The sequence below is a fragment of the Aythya fuligula genome, chromosome 2 (genome assembly GCF_009819795.1).
Source record: "Aythya fuligula isolate bAytFul2 chromosome 2, bAytFul2.pri, whole genome shotgun sequence".
NCBI lineage: Eukaryota > Metazoa > Chordata > Aves > Anseriformes > Anatidae > Aythya > Aythya fuligula.
The window spans coordinates 107,896,199-107,908,866 of record NC_045560.1 but is presented as its reverse complement, the minus strand read 5'-3'; the positions used below and the strand labels follow the sequence as shown (position 1 = coordinate 107,908,866).

At 40.8% G+C, this 12,668-nt stretch overlaps 1 protein-coding gene across 13 annotated transcripts in view; it reads right to left on the bottom strand.

The window, feature by feature from the left end:
- EPB41L3 (erythrocyte membrane protein band 4.1 like 3) overlaps positions 1–12,668 on the bottom strand; it is a 141,426-nt gene that overhangs the window by 32,613 nt on the left and 96,145 nt on the right. For all 13 annotated transcript variants that reach the window (XM_032180813.1, XM_032180807.1, XM_032180806.1 and 10 more), the window contains 5 exons: positions 9,801–9,905; positions 7,424–7,466; positions 3,668–3,743; positions 2,202–2,420; positions 1,776–1,863 (listed from right to left, as the gene is read on the bottom strand). In XM_032180813.1, the coding sequence (XP_032036704.1) occupies positions 1,776–1,863; positions 2,202–2,420; positions 3,668–3,743; positions 7,424–7,466; positions 9,801–9,905 (531 nt within the window). The remainder of the gene's footprint in view (positions 1–1,775; positions 1,864–2,201; positions 2,421–3,667; positions 3,744–7,423; positions 7,467–9,800; positions 9,906–12,668) is intronic.

Sequence of the window (12,668 nt, the reverse complement as noted above, 5' to 3'; positions counted from 1 at the left end):
AACAGCAGTTGGCAAGTCCAGCATCTGTTGAATAACTTGGATACCTGCACAGCCTTAATGAATTGACGTTGACACAGAGACATCTGCCACTGAACGACTTCAAAAAGGCATCCATAGAGACGCTGGTCCCACAGCCTGATACTATCCCATCTCACCACCAGGCCTAATTAAAACCAACTGCTGCTTCTCATGCAGATTCTAGTTTTCCTACTTTTAGCTCAGTTTCCAAAATTATCATCTGATTTCTTACTCTACAGACAGACCCAATGCATTACCAATGCAGCTTTCTCTATTAAGAATATCACTTTAGAAAGAGATTGGCTTGACTAACAACTTTGTTTGCTCTGAGTCTTTCAATATGAAGAATAGAACAGTAAAACTAGACACTGATATTTTGTAGGAAAAAAAAAATAAGGTTATCTCTGGACATCCTATCTTAAATTTCTCAGCCTTTCTCCAGTATTCTGAAAAAAATACTCAGGTCTTAATGCCATGCTATGTCAGATTTTCGGTAATGAAGCTTGTAACATATTTAGAGCAGAACTCACTTTGTTGCTGTTCTGCAGATTTATTTGAGTTGGACAAAGGGTGTTGAAAAAAAAGCTACTGAGTGACATTTATCAATCCATTTCTATCTCTGTTCCAAAGATGCCTCAAGATTTTGTACCTATCTGCCATTCACAGGAAAAACAGTGGCATGCCTCCTGGTCAAGTGCTGCCCATTGAGCCATACACATATTTTTCATTTTCAGTGGAGGCAATTAACAGAACACAAAAGATTACCTTGAATTCTGTAACACACATGCACAGATCCTATGAAGTGCTCCAGGGACACGGTTGCATGCCCTTTCAAGATCCAAGCTGCAAATTTATCTCGGTTCTTGAAAGGATCTGCTGCAGCATAAAAACAGGCTCACAGCAATTTGACCTTTACAGAAAATGCAGCACTCTCCACAGCTCAGGAGTCTTTGTTCAGTACTCATTGCCAAGGATGCTTGCTAACCTCAGAGATGTTAAAATCCCTCAACCTTACTTTGAAAAGTGAAAAAAAAAAAAAAAAAAAATAGTGAAGAATGAAGTAATTATTTATATGGAGAAAAAAAGAAATCCACAGACAAACAGAAAGCTGGCAGGTGGCTTTCCCAAGCCACAATAAGCATGATCATTTTTTTGTTCCTATCTTAACCTGCTGATGATTAGAGAAACCACCTCATCATGGGAGAATGCTTCCAGCGGCATTACTTCCCTTCCAGTCAACTGCAACAATGACACTTCAGAAGAGAGACCAGACGCTGTCTCCCTATGACTATCAATCTGATTAGGTTTCCAGCACAGCTAAATAATTGCTTCAGAATTATTTTCAGTGTTAGAAATGATCTGCTTATTTAGCCAAGATACCATACGTGGCCTTATTAGATTGAAAAATGTAGCTGAATTAAAATGACAATTGATCACTCTTTGGACAGCTTCTAAAATCCTTTCTCATTACTGTGTCCATCCAGTATTTTTTTCCCATGGATCTGGTTGTTTAACTAACATAAAATGTTGATGTGCAACATCTCTGAATCTATAGGCTAAATTATGTTACAGTTACAAGAAATATTTATGATTATCCCAGGAGCCACCTTTCCTCATGTTTACCGGTGATTTATTCCCCAATCTGCCTGTCCCAAACTAGAAAGAATAAATCAGGCTGTCCATGCATATTCAAGTACTATGCCAGATGAGAAAGATGACAGTTGTAGGCTCCCTGCTGGAAGAACTGTAGTCCATACCTTAGCATGATGGAGATCTACTCCATACATTGATAACTTCTTGGCATTCTCCAGAAAATGCATCTCAGCCTCCGCAGGTGTCATTCCCCTGAGGAAAATCAACCAATTCTAGCATCAACATTAAGGAAACAGAATATGAATTAAAACCCAGCACCTGGAAAACATTTTCAGCCTGTCACAATTGAAGCTGTATTCCTTAAATAGCATGGTACCTATTAGAGCTGAAGCTCTGGTGAAAGCACTGTTATCTTTCATGATTTTTTGTTATCTCTTCTCTAACTGAAGTCACACAGAGAGAAGTCACATCCAAAAAGTACTTTTATGAAGTGCTGTCACTTCAGAAGTACGTAACAGCAGGTTTCAACATGTTCTTATGCTTCAGGATGTACCTGAAGGCAGGCTACAGCCTCCATCCATCCATCTTACCTGTGGCTCTTGTGCAGCTCGATCACCTTATCTTCCAGCTCCTTAGTGTGATTTGGCGCAAAGCGAAATTCGCTGACGTAGTCACTGCCATACTCGTCGGGGTCGTAGTCGCCGAGCTCAGACTGCACGGTGTAGGAGCCCAGCAGGGCAAGCGTGACAAAGGAGCAGGGCAGCCTGCCAGACACGATGTCGTCTCTCAGCTGCAAGCAGAGGTAGTACCTGCAGGGGAGCACCACCACCACTCAGACAGGGCCCGCCAACAACAGAGCAGCAAGGAGCCAGGGGTCCTCTGCTGATGGGCAGAAAACTCCCAAGCTCAAGGTTTTTCAGGCATTAGCAAGGATAATGAGACTTAAAACCACCCTTTGCCTAACTTGTGGGTAGCAATGCTTAATTAATCTTTAAAAAGCTGCATGGAGATTTCTTAATAAAATGGGTTGCTATTTTGTTTTGTGACCCAGATGGAGAATTACCCCATCGGTTTCTGTAATAAATCACTGAGATATATTGCTAACTGGTAACTTTTTTCTTTAAGAATAAATAATGTTCCCTAAGGGGTAGCTGAACTCCAAGCAGTTCAAAAGATGTCTCCTTAGCAAACTGTGAAGCTTTCTCAAAAATACATTTAAATGGTACATGCAGTTATAAGCACAATGACAAGCAGTGCAAGGGATCATCAGATAGAAGAATCCAGAAATGAAGTGAAGCGTGTTGGCTTCGTGGTTAAGGCACAGAGTTCCCTCAGGAATTTAAGGGTGAGAGAGAGCTCCCGAGTTCTCCACAAGCTTTGCTACAAGCCTAATGACAGTGTGCCCTTGGTCAGGTACAATTTTTGGTGTAACAACCAACATGGCTTACCCCAACATGGAGCTGATGGAGAACTCAGGTGGGTTAGGAGGAATTTGGAAATGCTCCCAAGCTCAGTACTGCAGATATAGCCTCTGTGTCTTGAACCCAGTTACACACACAAAAAAGAGCAATCCTTCCCTTCAGCAGAGGTGCAGGTTGCAGAGCTAATTGACTTTGTTACCACCACACTCACCATACCGTGCACACCAACAACACATCTAGCCAGTGACACATAAAATTGACATGCATGCTCATTCTCATCCCCTTTCTTTCCCTTCACAGTTATAATTTTGCTGACAATAAAATCTTGTTACCACAGACAAAAATGGGCATTGGGCATCTCTGTGAAAATTCGAATCAACTCTCAAGAATATGCATATTGGAAAAGCTTGATTTTGAGGTTAAATTGTAAAAAAATAAAGTTGTTTGAGCTCAGAAAACTAAACACTGTCCACAGTGTCTTTTCTGCCAAAGCATCACATATTTTCCGTAAGCTCGTAAGAGAAAGAAAGCCAATGGGAATACAAAACATTCCTTTTCTTGGATAATTAGAGCGTAAGCGCTCTCAGAAACAGCTTTTCAGCCCCTTCTAGAAAGGTATTTAATGCTTTAAACACCTGGTAATATCTTCAGATAGCTGGGCAGGGTCTGGAGGGTAGAATTTCACATTAAATGCAAACTGCCAAGCACCACCTGGAAGAGAACACATGTTTACTGAAAGTACAGTGTAAGTGCAAATGAAGATGTTCATGCTGTTCAGTTACCAGCAGACTTACAAATACCCCAGTGAAGAAATTCATAAGAACAGGACACAGTATCTTTTTCCTGTATATCTTTCTGAAGATACTACTTTCCAGTCTCATAATTACACTGTTAGATCAGATCTTACAGCTCTTTTCTTATTTAGTAAGATTTTCACTGAAGTAAGGGCTCTAAGGGAGTAGCAATTTATTGCTAATATTTAGGAAAATTCAGTCTGAAAAAAAAAAAAAAAAAAAAAAAAAACCACAAATGTTTACTGGAATTAACCATCTGAAAACACAGCCTATACATGTATTAAAACCAAAAACCCAGAATGCAGGCACTGGAAACACAGCAAGCTAGGGTTCACTCGGGCAGCCGATTGGGGTGATGTGCTGGATGGGCACTGCCCAGGGCAGCTCAGCCGCATCATCTCAGGGTGCTGCCTCAGCACATAGCTCCTGCTGCCAGCAGGCAGAAATTATTGTGCCGACAAAACTGCAAGGACAAACACAGGCACCACGGCTGAAGAAAAAGGCCTTAAGCACAGAACACCAGGAAATTCCCAGTTAGTAATTTTGGTCGATTTAGATCACCCCTGGGATAACTGTTTTGCATCACTGCAAATATTTAGTGAAAAGCGTTTTGGAGTGCTACTTTTAGATGTTGTCCTGAAAGAATACAAAGACTGAAAACCAGAAAGTGTTGAATACAGCAATGTAAATATGAATGCTGTTATTTAGAAATGGAGAGGTTATACTAGTGCATGTCTCTAAAGCAAATGAAAAGCAGTAACAAAACCGCAAACCAGAATATGCTAACAAGCAACATGGTGGTATCTTGTGAACAGGACTTTCTCTGAGCCCTTTGTTGCAGGATACACCTCTTCATATGCAGTTCTACTGTAAGGTACAGTATTTCTGCAGTCAAGAAACCAAAGCCAAAGTAAAGACATCTCAGTTTTCTGAAATGTGTTGCCATCTAATTACAAATCTAACTAGGCATAAATCTTTCGAAAGGTCCCATATTGGCTGTGTAATGACAAAATGCTCATGAATGCTGTGAAAAATAGGATTCCTCCTTATAAACACTTCAGAGCAAGGTTTTCCCATATCTTCGATCCAGAAGTACCCTATGCCTAGGTAATTCCCAATGAACATGGGTCTTGGTGGTGTATCTGGAACACTCTGTGGTGTAAGAAGCTTATATTCTGGGCAGAGTGAACATCTGCTTGCCTGGAAATGCTGTAAGGTTTTCCCGATTGGATGTTTGGGAGTATTTACTTAGAGACTTCAAGGAAATCTCATCCTATCCAAAGTCCCATTTGCTATGGTCATACATGAAAACCCAAGAAAACCAGCTGTATGCACAATGAGTCTTTGATGGTTACCATCAGGGTTTCACCTCTTGCTGAAATTTTCAGGCTCCTTATTCCAAGACCTTTTCCACTCCCTTGCACCATAAAACCTGGTGGAAGGAAGATTTGGCCGGCAGTGAGGATGGGGCACGGTCCAACTGCTGCCCCTCCCAGTGGAGGGCTGGGGGGCCTCAAAAACCACAGCCTGAAAATCTGTGCCCATGCCTCCAGCACACACAAAGACAAATGAAACCGACTTTATAACCCTTGGGAGCACGGCCAGTTAAGGTGACTAAGTAAGAAGCCTTCTTCCTGAACTACAGGGGCTAAAATAAAACATAGTGGGTTAAAACTAATGGGGTGTGAACCAGAGGCTGTAAGCACAGCAATGACCTTGTTTCTTAGACACTGGAATGAAATCTCCTGTTTGCAGGGGAATCAAGAATATCTGAGTGCAGTACAGCACTAAGTAAGCAGGATGATATATGTATTTATTTATTTTTTTTACCTTTCATGAAAAGTATCATGCATAAGAGTCCTACTTTTCCACACTTCTCTTGTTCCAAACTTCTACAGTGAATTCTCCAGAGCAAGCAAATTATCACTGTCATCTCCTGCAAATACAACTGTCCCCAGCTCCACTTCCAGGACTAGACTTTTCTGCCCTGGTTCTCTCTCGCTGTCACTATCTTTCACTATCCAACTCATGGCTTGGGCACATATTAAATGCATTTCACATCAGCAGTTTGAAGCTGAGCTGCTTTACTTGCATTGACAATCAGCATAACCTGACTCAAGAAGGTCTACAGCACCTTTCTCTCCAGAGCCACCTTCTCCATGGACTGGAAAAAGCCATACAATGGAGCACAGATTTTCATTGTTCTTCATTGCTGATCATTTAACTCGTAATGAAAATAATACTGGTGGAAAGGTGCAGTTGCTCAGAGAAGCGGAGGAAGCTTTGCAGTCAGTGTCAAGTAACCCTCTGAATTACGGAGAGGGGAATGACTCATTTGTGAGACCTGATCCAAAAAATGTGAACCACCAGATGTGTTTGCTTGTAAAAGCACAGGTGCTAGGTTATTTACAAAACGTACAAAGACAAAAATACTGAGGTTTTCCTGCCAAAAAAAAAAAAAAAAGTAACACACACAAACATTTAATCAATTTGAAAAAGTGAGGGTGAAAAAAAGGCAGGTCAAGTTTCAAGCCTGGCAGCCCTGACACAGTTTTCCTTCCAGACGTTTTTGAATTTCTAATGCAGCAGACAGCTAAATTTAACAACGGGGCTTTTTAAAATATTCACGTGAAGCAGAAAATTGACTGATTCTCTGCAAATTGAATGGTCACTTTAGAAGCAAAGTTCAAGCTTTTGACATGCAGGAAGGAAAGATATTTTAGAGCACTATCTTTGCATCATTAAAACATTTCAATGTGGAGCACTAACCAGTGTTCCTGGATTTCATATAAATATCAGTAACATAAAGAAATAACTTATATCATAGTCCCTAGGGTTACGTCGTTTAATGTCAAACTTCATGTTTTTGCATCTCTGCAAATGTCAAGTTGTTTTCAGTAATGGAATTTCATGTGTTACGAGCCTGAGTAACTGCCTGAACTCTTTATAGGGTAAACACGTGGGTAATTCTTGTTCCAGAGACAGGATGAAGATGACTCTGGAACTTCAGATCCAAGATGAGGTTTCATCACACCAGGGGGAAGCAAGCTCTGTGCTGCCTTATACACTGAAAGGTGGGGACAAGGGGGCTATGGCCCCAAACCACTTGCCTCGTAGCCCCCATGAGCAGGGGGCCAGTGCGTGGAGCACTCATACCACAGGGACATCTAGTGGGGCAGATCTCTTGCCCATCAGCAACAGGGCACCCCCACCTTTCCTATGGATGGCTCTTGGAGGGGTCGTGACCACAGTGGAATGAGTGATACTACAGAGCTGTAGTATCTCTTCCACTGGGATCTTCCAGCTTGAGACACCACATTGGGGTCACCAGCTTTGTCCCTTTGTTACAATGGAGGCTGGAGTCAATGACAGAAGAGGCTTTGTAGCCCACCAAGCTTCTGTGAGGCAGATTTCCATATGTAAGAGACCACACTCATGGAGAAACGAAGGCCATGCCTAGTGCCAGCAGCAGAAACAGATGAAACAGTATGGAAGGAAAAAGGATTTTTTTCAAATTTTGGGGTCTAGGTACACCAGAATTTTTTTTTTTTTCCAGAATCCCTGAAAAAAAAAACACACAAACAATAACAAACTTACTTCGGATCTGCTTTTTGATTTCCTTGGCAGGGTCCAACCAATTCTGAAAAGAAAATGTTTCCTTTTTTCAATTTGAATCAGAAAGTACAATCAACATAATTTCTAAAACAGTGCTATGAGACAAAGCTAGAAAACCTGCACGCCCACCCCTTCCTCTTTGGAGCAGCAGTAAGCAGGGATAATGGTGACTTTTAGGATGCAGAATCCAGATTGTTTCTGACCTTCCCAGAAGGTGGGGGGGCAGGGTTGAAATTAACAAAAAAAAAAAAAAAAAAGAAGAATAAATCCACAGAAACCTTTTTTTTTTTTTTTTTCTAGTGTATCTTCTGGTATAACGCCAATTGAATTTCTACAAGCTTGTTAGTTTTTAAATTTTTTTTTCTTGAATTGTGGAAGGGCTGCATGTGTTGAAAAGCTTTGTCACAGACACACAAGCGTGCCATAGATCACTGCACCGTTTGTAACCCCCTGCTAGCATGACGGCATGATGGAGCATGGGGGGACCTGGGACAGAGTTGTGGCCCAGACCACCCCCATCCATGCCATCTGAGGCTGGTGGCTAGGCAAGAAGATAGCACATAAAGGCAGGTGAGGAGGTGGGGGATTGTCACAGTAATGTGCTACTACTTCCCCTAATACCAAGGAGCTTTGCAGGCTGAGACCAAGTTCCTCCAGAGGAGGTGAGCAGCAGGTTGGGGTCTCTTATTGCTGCCACTGCAGTGAGAGCTTGCTGTTCATAGAGTGCTGCCCCTGGGAGAGATAATGGGAGAGAGAGACCCTGTGCCTTCTGCCTTGTCCTCTAACGGAATCAAATTAATATTTAAAATGTCTCACACAGCCCAGAACATAGAGTTCACTTCCCTAAGGAAAGTTCCACTTTGTCCAAAGAAAGAAAAACAGATGTATCATAGAAAAAATATTAAAGAAATATCAAACGGGCAGAACACAAAAACTCCCACACCCAACAAAAACAACCAGTTTGCAGCTGTCCAAATCCAGTCAGTAGCGCAAAACACGAGCCCGAAGAGTTCCAACCATTTCTAAACTTTCTGTAAAAGCACACTATGTGCCTCTATGAAAGGTGCACCAGGATTTCTGTTTTCAAATGTGACATGTTACTGTCTGCCTGGAGGTTATCTGGCAGAGGATGGAGGTGAATTGCTAAGTACTCTGACATTAGAAATGTGCATGTTATTGATCAATAAATATGGTGTCAGTCGGTTTTTAGCTGCTTAGCTCTGTAAAGTAACTGGTAATCTATAAATGTTTGGTACTTCTTAGCCACCCATTAGTAATGCATGCATTTTTTTCTTTCCAGTACAGGAAAGCATAGCTATCTGGAAATGTACTTAAACATCTGCTTAACTAAGTATACGCTGAAGTGTTATCTTGGACTAGCATGGATCAAGTGTCTGCTTAAGTGACTTTCTGAAACAGGAACAAAATCCTCATATTTAAAAGTCTGCAAAGAAAGGGGAAGAGAAAAAAAAAAAAAAAAAACACAAAAGAACACTGATTTCTTTTGTATCATATATAACTGAAATAAAAAGGAAGCCTAGAAAATAAAGTTGTTCTCACAAGACATAAAGAGCTAAAGAGGCAGTAATAACTCTAGCTTCATCAGGGAAGACCTTTGAGGATATACAAAGCACAAAATATCACCTGGTGATCTCTGCTGGACTGTGGCATATCTTGCTAAGAAGTTTTGTTCCTGGATTCTTTCAAAATATTTGTCTTAAAATGCCCCACACAGCATTTAAGCTAGCCTTTGCTATTATTTCTTTCACATGTCCATAAAAATGTGTTTATTACCCAATGCTTAAATCATCTTAATACACAGTTCACTTAATGTTAAAGTTGAGCCATAGATATGCAGAATAGATTCACTATAGCTGCTGACTGCTTCTGAAGACATGTCTTTAGCCTAATCAAACATAATGCATAAGACAAGGCAGGTCAAGATTTGAAGTCAAAACTTCTTAGCAGTGAAGCAACTCCTGCCTATCTGGATCCCAAATGTTGTATTAAATAAGCCATATTTTAATATTATACGCTTAAAAATATACACAGAAATGTAAATCTGACTTTCATCTATGGCAGTAATGAAATAAACCATACTAGAAAGAGAGACAGGTACATGATTAACTTCTTTCATGCCATTAATAGCTCACAGAGAGGTAGGCCAAGGAAGCCCAGGGGATGCTCTCAGGAGGTACAATCAGTTATAAAAAATAACAGCTCTAGATACATATATGTAACTTGATGAGGAAGACAAAAACACCTTCAGGATTGTTTGCAACTGTCTGGGGATGCATTGGGGAAGCTCTGATGTCCAACTGTCAGGTTGCTGAAGGCCAACAAATATTTTGTAGGTTACCTTTTGGTTTTCTGTGTCTCTGTACGTTAGCCCAAAGTAGTCTTTTTCCAAAAGATTCAGATGCTCACACACTTTGTCAAATAGTACTTGACCTCTGGAACGTTTCTGTGGGAAATGAACAGAAGAAAAAAAAATCACCTTTGAAAAATAAAGTAATATAACCATTAAAATAACACTTTTTATGTTTAATCCTCAAATTTGTAACCCAGAAATGATTTATTTCAACTCAGCCATTTTTCAGACCTATTGATCAGATCTTCATACGAATTTGCTGAATGGGGCAAATCTGCTTTTCATTAAAATAAAAAGTCGTGGAGTTAAAAGTAAGGTAGTACGTATCATGTTTCAAGTTTCAATTAAAAGACCTCTTCTGTCTTTCAGAAATTGCAACTTCAAATTTATTCTGAGGTCATATCTCAATAAACCAGTTTCCTTTGTTTGCAACAGCAGTAACAGGCAATGGTACAAAATATTCCCTCTAATGGATTATCAGAGCTGTGGCTTGGGGGCAATCTACTGGAGGAAAAGCCAAATGTGGAGACACGTCTTGCTTCAATAACATTGTAGACTGATTCCAGGATCCTTCTCTGTCTAATATATAGGGGAATGCAACATACCATCTACTGAAATCAATGAGAGCCTCGTATCTCACAGGGAATGCAATTAGGTAAGAAAGCAGTTTTCCGGTGTTCCACTCATCTTCATTATTGCTAACATGTTATATGGAAAGATGTCTCACTGTCTCACTTCTTAGCAGAAGCATCATAATCTCTCTCACATTGGGCAGCAAAAATTCAGGTCATTCTACTTCTTACTGTTGCATATGACATTGAAAAAAAATCTTAAACAAAAAAACAAACAAACCACAGCCAGAAATGTCCTCTTTATAAGCTACCCATGCCAACTTTAATATGCATTAACTATGACAAAGAATTCAAAATTGTTTGGGCCATCAGACATTGTCTGCTTCCCTACATGCACCTCAGCTAATGGAAAAACCTCACCACTTAATTTCAAACACACACACATGCATAAATATTTTAGTTGATGTCAGCCAGCCAGTTTCTTTATCTGTAACATACACATGACTTTAAGCAGAATGGAAATACACTAATTACTTCAAAAGCAACACAGAAGGCTGAAACAAAAGCAGACAGAACGCTTCTTCCAAACTCAACTTCATTAAAATAATGAGGACAAATCCAGAGCACTACAGAGATTGTTGTCTTCTGTCTGTGCTACGCAGTGGCCATTTGTGGTCATGTTACGCCGAGCATATTCGTGACAGCCTGTCATTCCTCAAAGGTCACCCACTTGGACCCACGTCCCTTCGGCACTACATCATCCCGTCACAACAGCAGTTTCACCAGAGCCCCTCGGTGAGCATGAGCATTGTCCTTCCCTCACGAGCTCTCTGAGCTGTACAAACGGAGTGGAGGAAAATGCTCCTCTGTCAATACAGCTGCACCCATACCACGCTGCCAGCCCAGCAGTGTTGGCCAGGCTGCACGAATATTTCACAATCCAAACTGACAGGGCTATGCCAACAAAACTGCGGAGCCCAAAACTGGCCTCAAACTATTTTAGAAGTGGTAAGCAAGCCAACAGAAAATAACAAAATAAATAAATAAATAAAAGGTTGCTGTCTAACACTCGGCAAAAAAACATTAGGAGCAATGGTGGAGTAAATTGTGTAGAGGAACCTATTTTTTTTGTTAAATTCATTATTTGTATTGAGGTTCTGGTGGTACATAAGGCAGAGAAATATCTTCTACAGTTTTATTGATGGGGAAACTGAAGAATGTGGCTGTTACAACCTAACAAGTATTCTTCAGCCAAGAGAGAAACCAGCCACATAAATGTACTGAAGCTGTACTGTATTAACTTCATTTACTGTGCCTTATAACATCATTTGAGCAACCAGCTCTAGGCTTGTCACACGCTTCCAGCCCTGCATCAGGAAGTATAAATAAAACCCAGCTCCTTCATAATCTCAAACAAATGTTTAGTTAATTCTTCAATCCCCAAATCTGGAAATAGATAACGGAGCTTGGTAGTTTTACATTTGCTGCTCCTTGGAGATGACTCCACTACTGTGTGCAGAGAGGAACAACGCCAGTGCCCTCAAGCCAAAATGGTCACATCTCTGCTACAAACAAGCAATGCCGTATTTTGCCAAATTTCTTGCTTTTCTACTTGATAACAAACTGTTTATACTAAATGAAGAGGAATAAGCAGGTTACCTGCTTGCCCCACTGCACCATTTACAGTTGAATTGTGACACTTCAACACTTCAATGTCCTCTTCAAGAGTCACACAAGGTCAACACAGGAGCTGTTTTATGTGGCCAATCTCTACAGCCACACAGATGTCAGCTGTGAGAAACAGTAGCTAGCAGCTGCAAGGTAAGATGTTTTCATAGGGAACTGTAGGAAACAGTTCTGTGCAGCTATGTTGTAATAAAAACACTCAGGATTTCTTTTTTGGCTATGCACTGTGGGCAAGTGAGATTAAATATAGCAAGCCTGGAATAACTTGCATGGCTTATTTTTTGCCTGTGACAAAATCTATCCTCTTCCTTCCCTAGGAAGATGCCCAAGCTTCACTCAGCCAAAATTCAATTTCACAAAATTCCTGATGCATTTGAATGCTGGTAAGTCTTGTTGGTTCTGCAGGAGGGCTTCAGAAACACCATGTGTACCTAACAGCCTTTCCTGGTAAGGATGCTCTCTTCACTGGGTCTCAGCTTTACCAGGATGACTTTCCTTACTCTCCATAGAAAAGCCCATCAGCATTAAGACAGAGGAGCTGCTACTAGAGTGCCTCTTCCCAAGTGAGACCTGACCCGCATGCCACCACTGGCGCAGG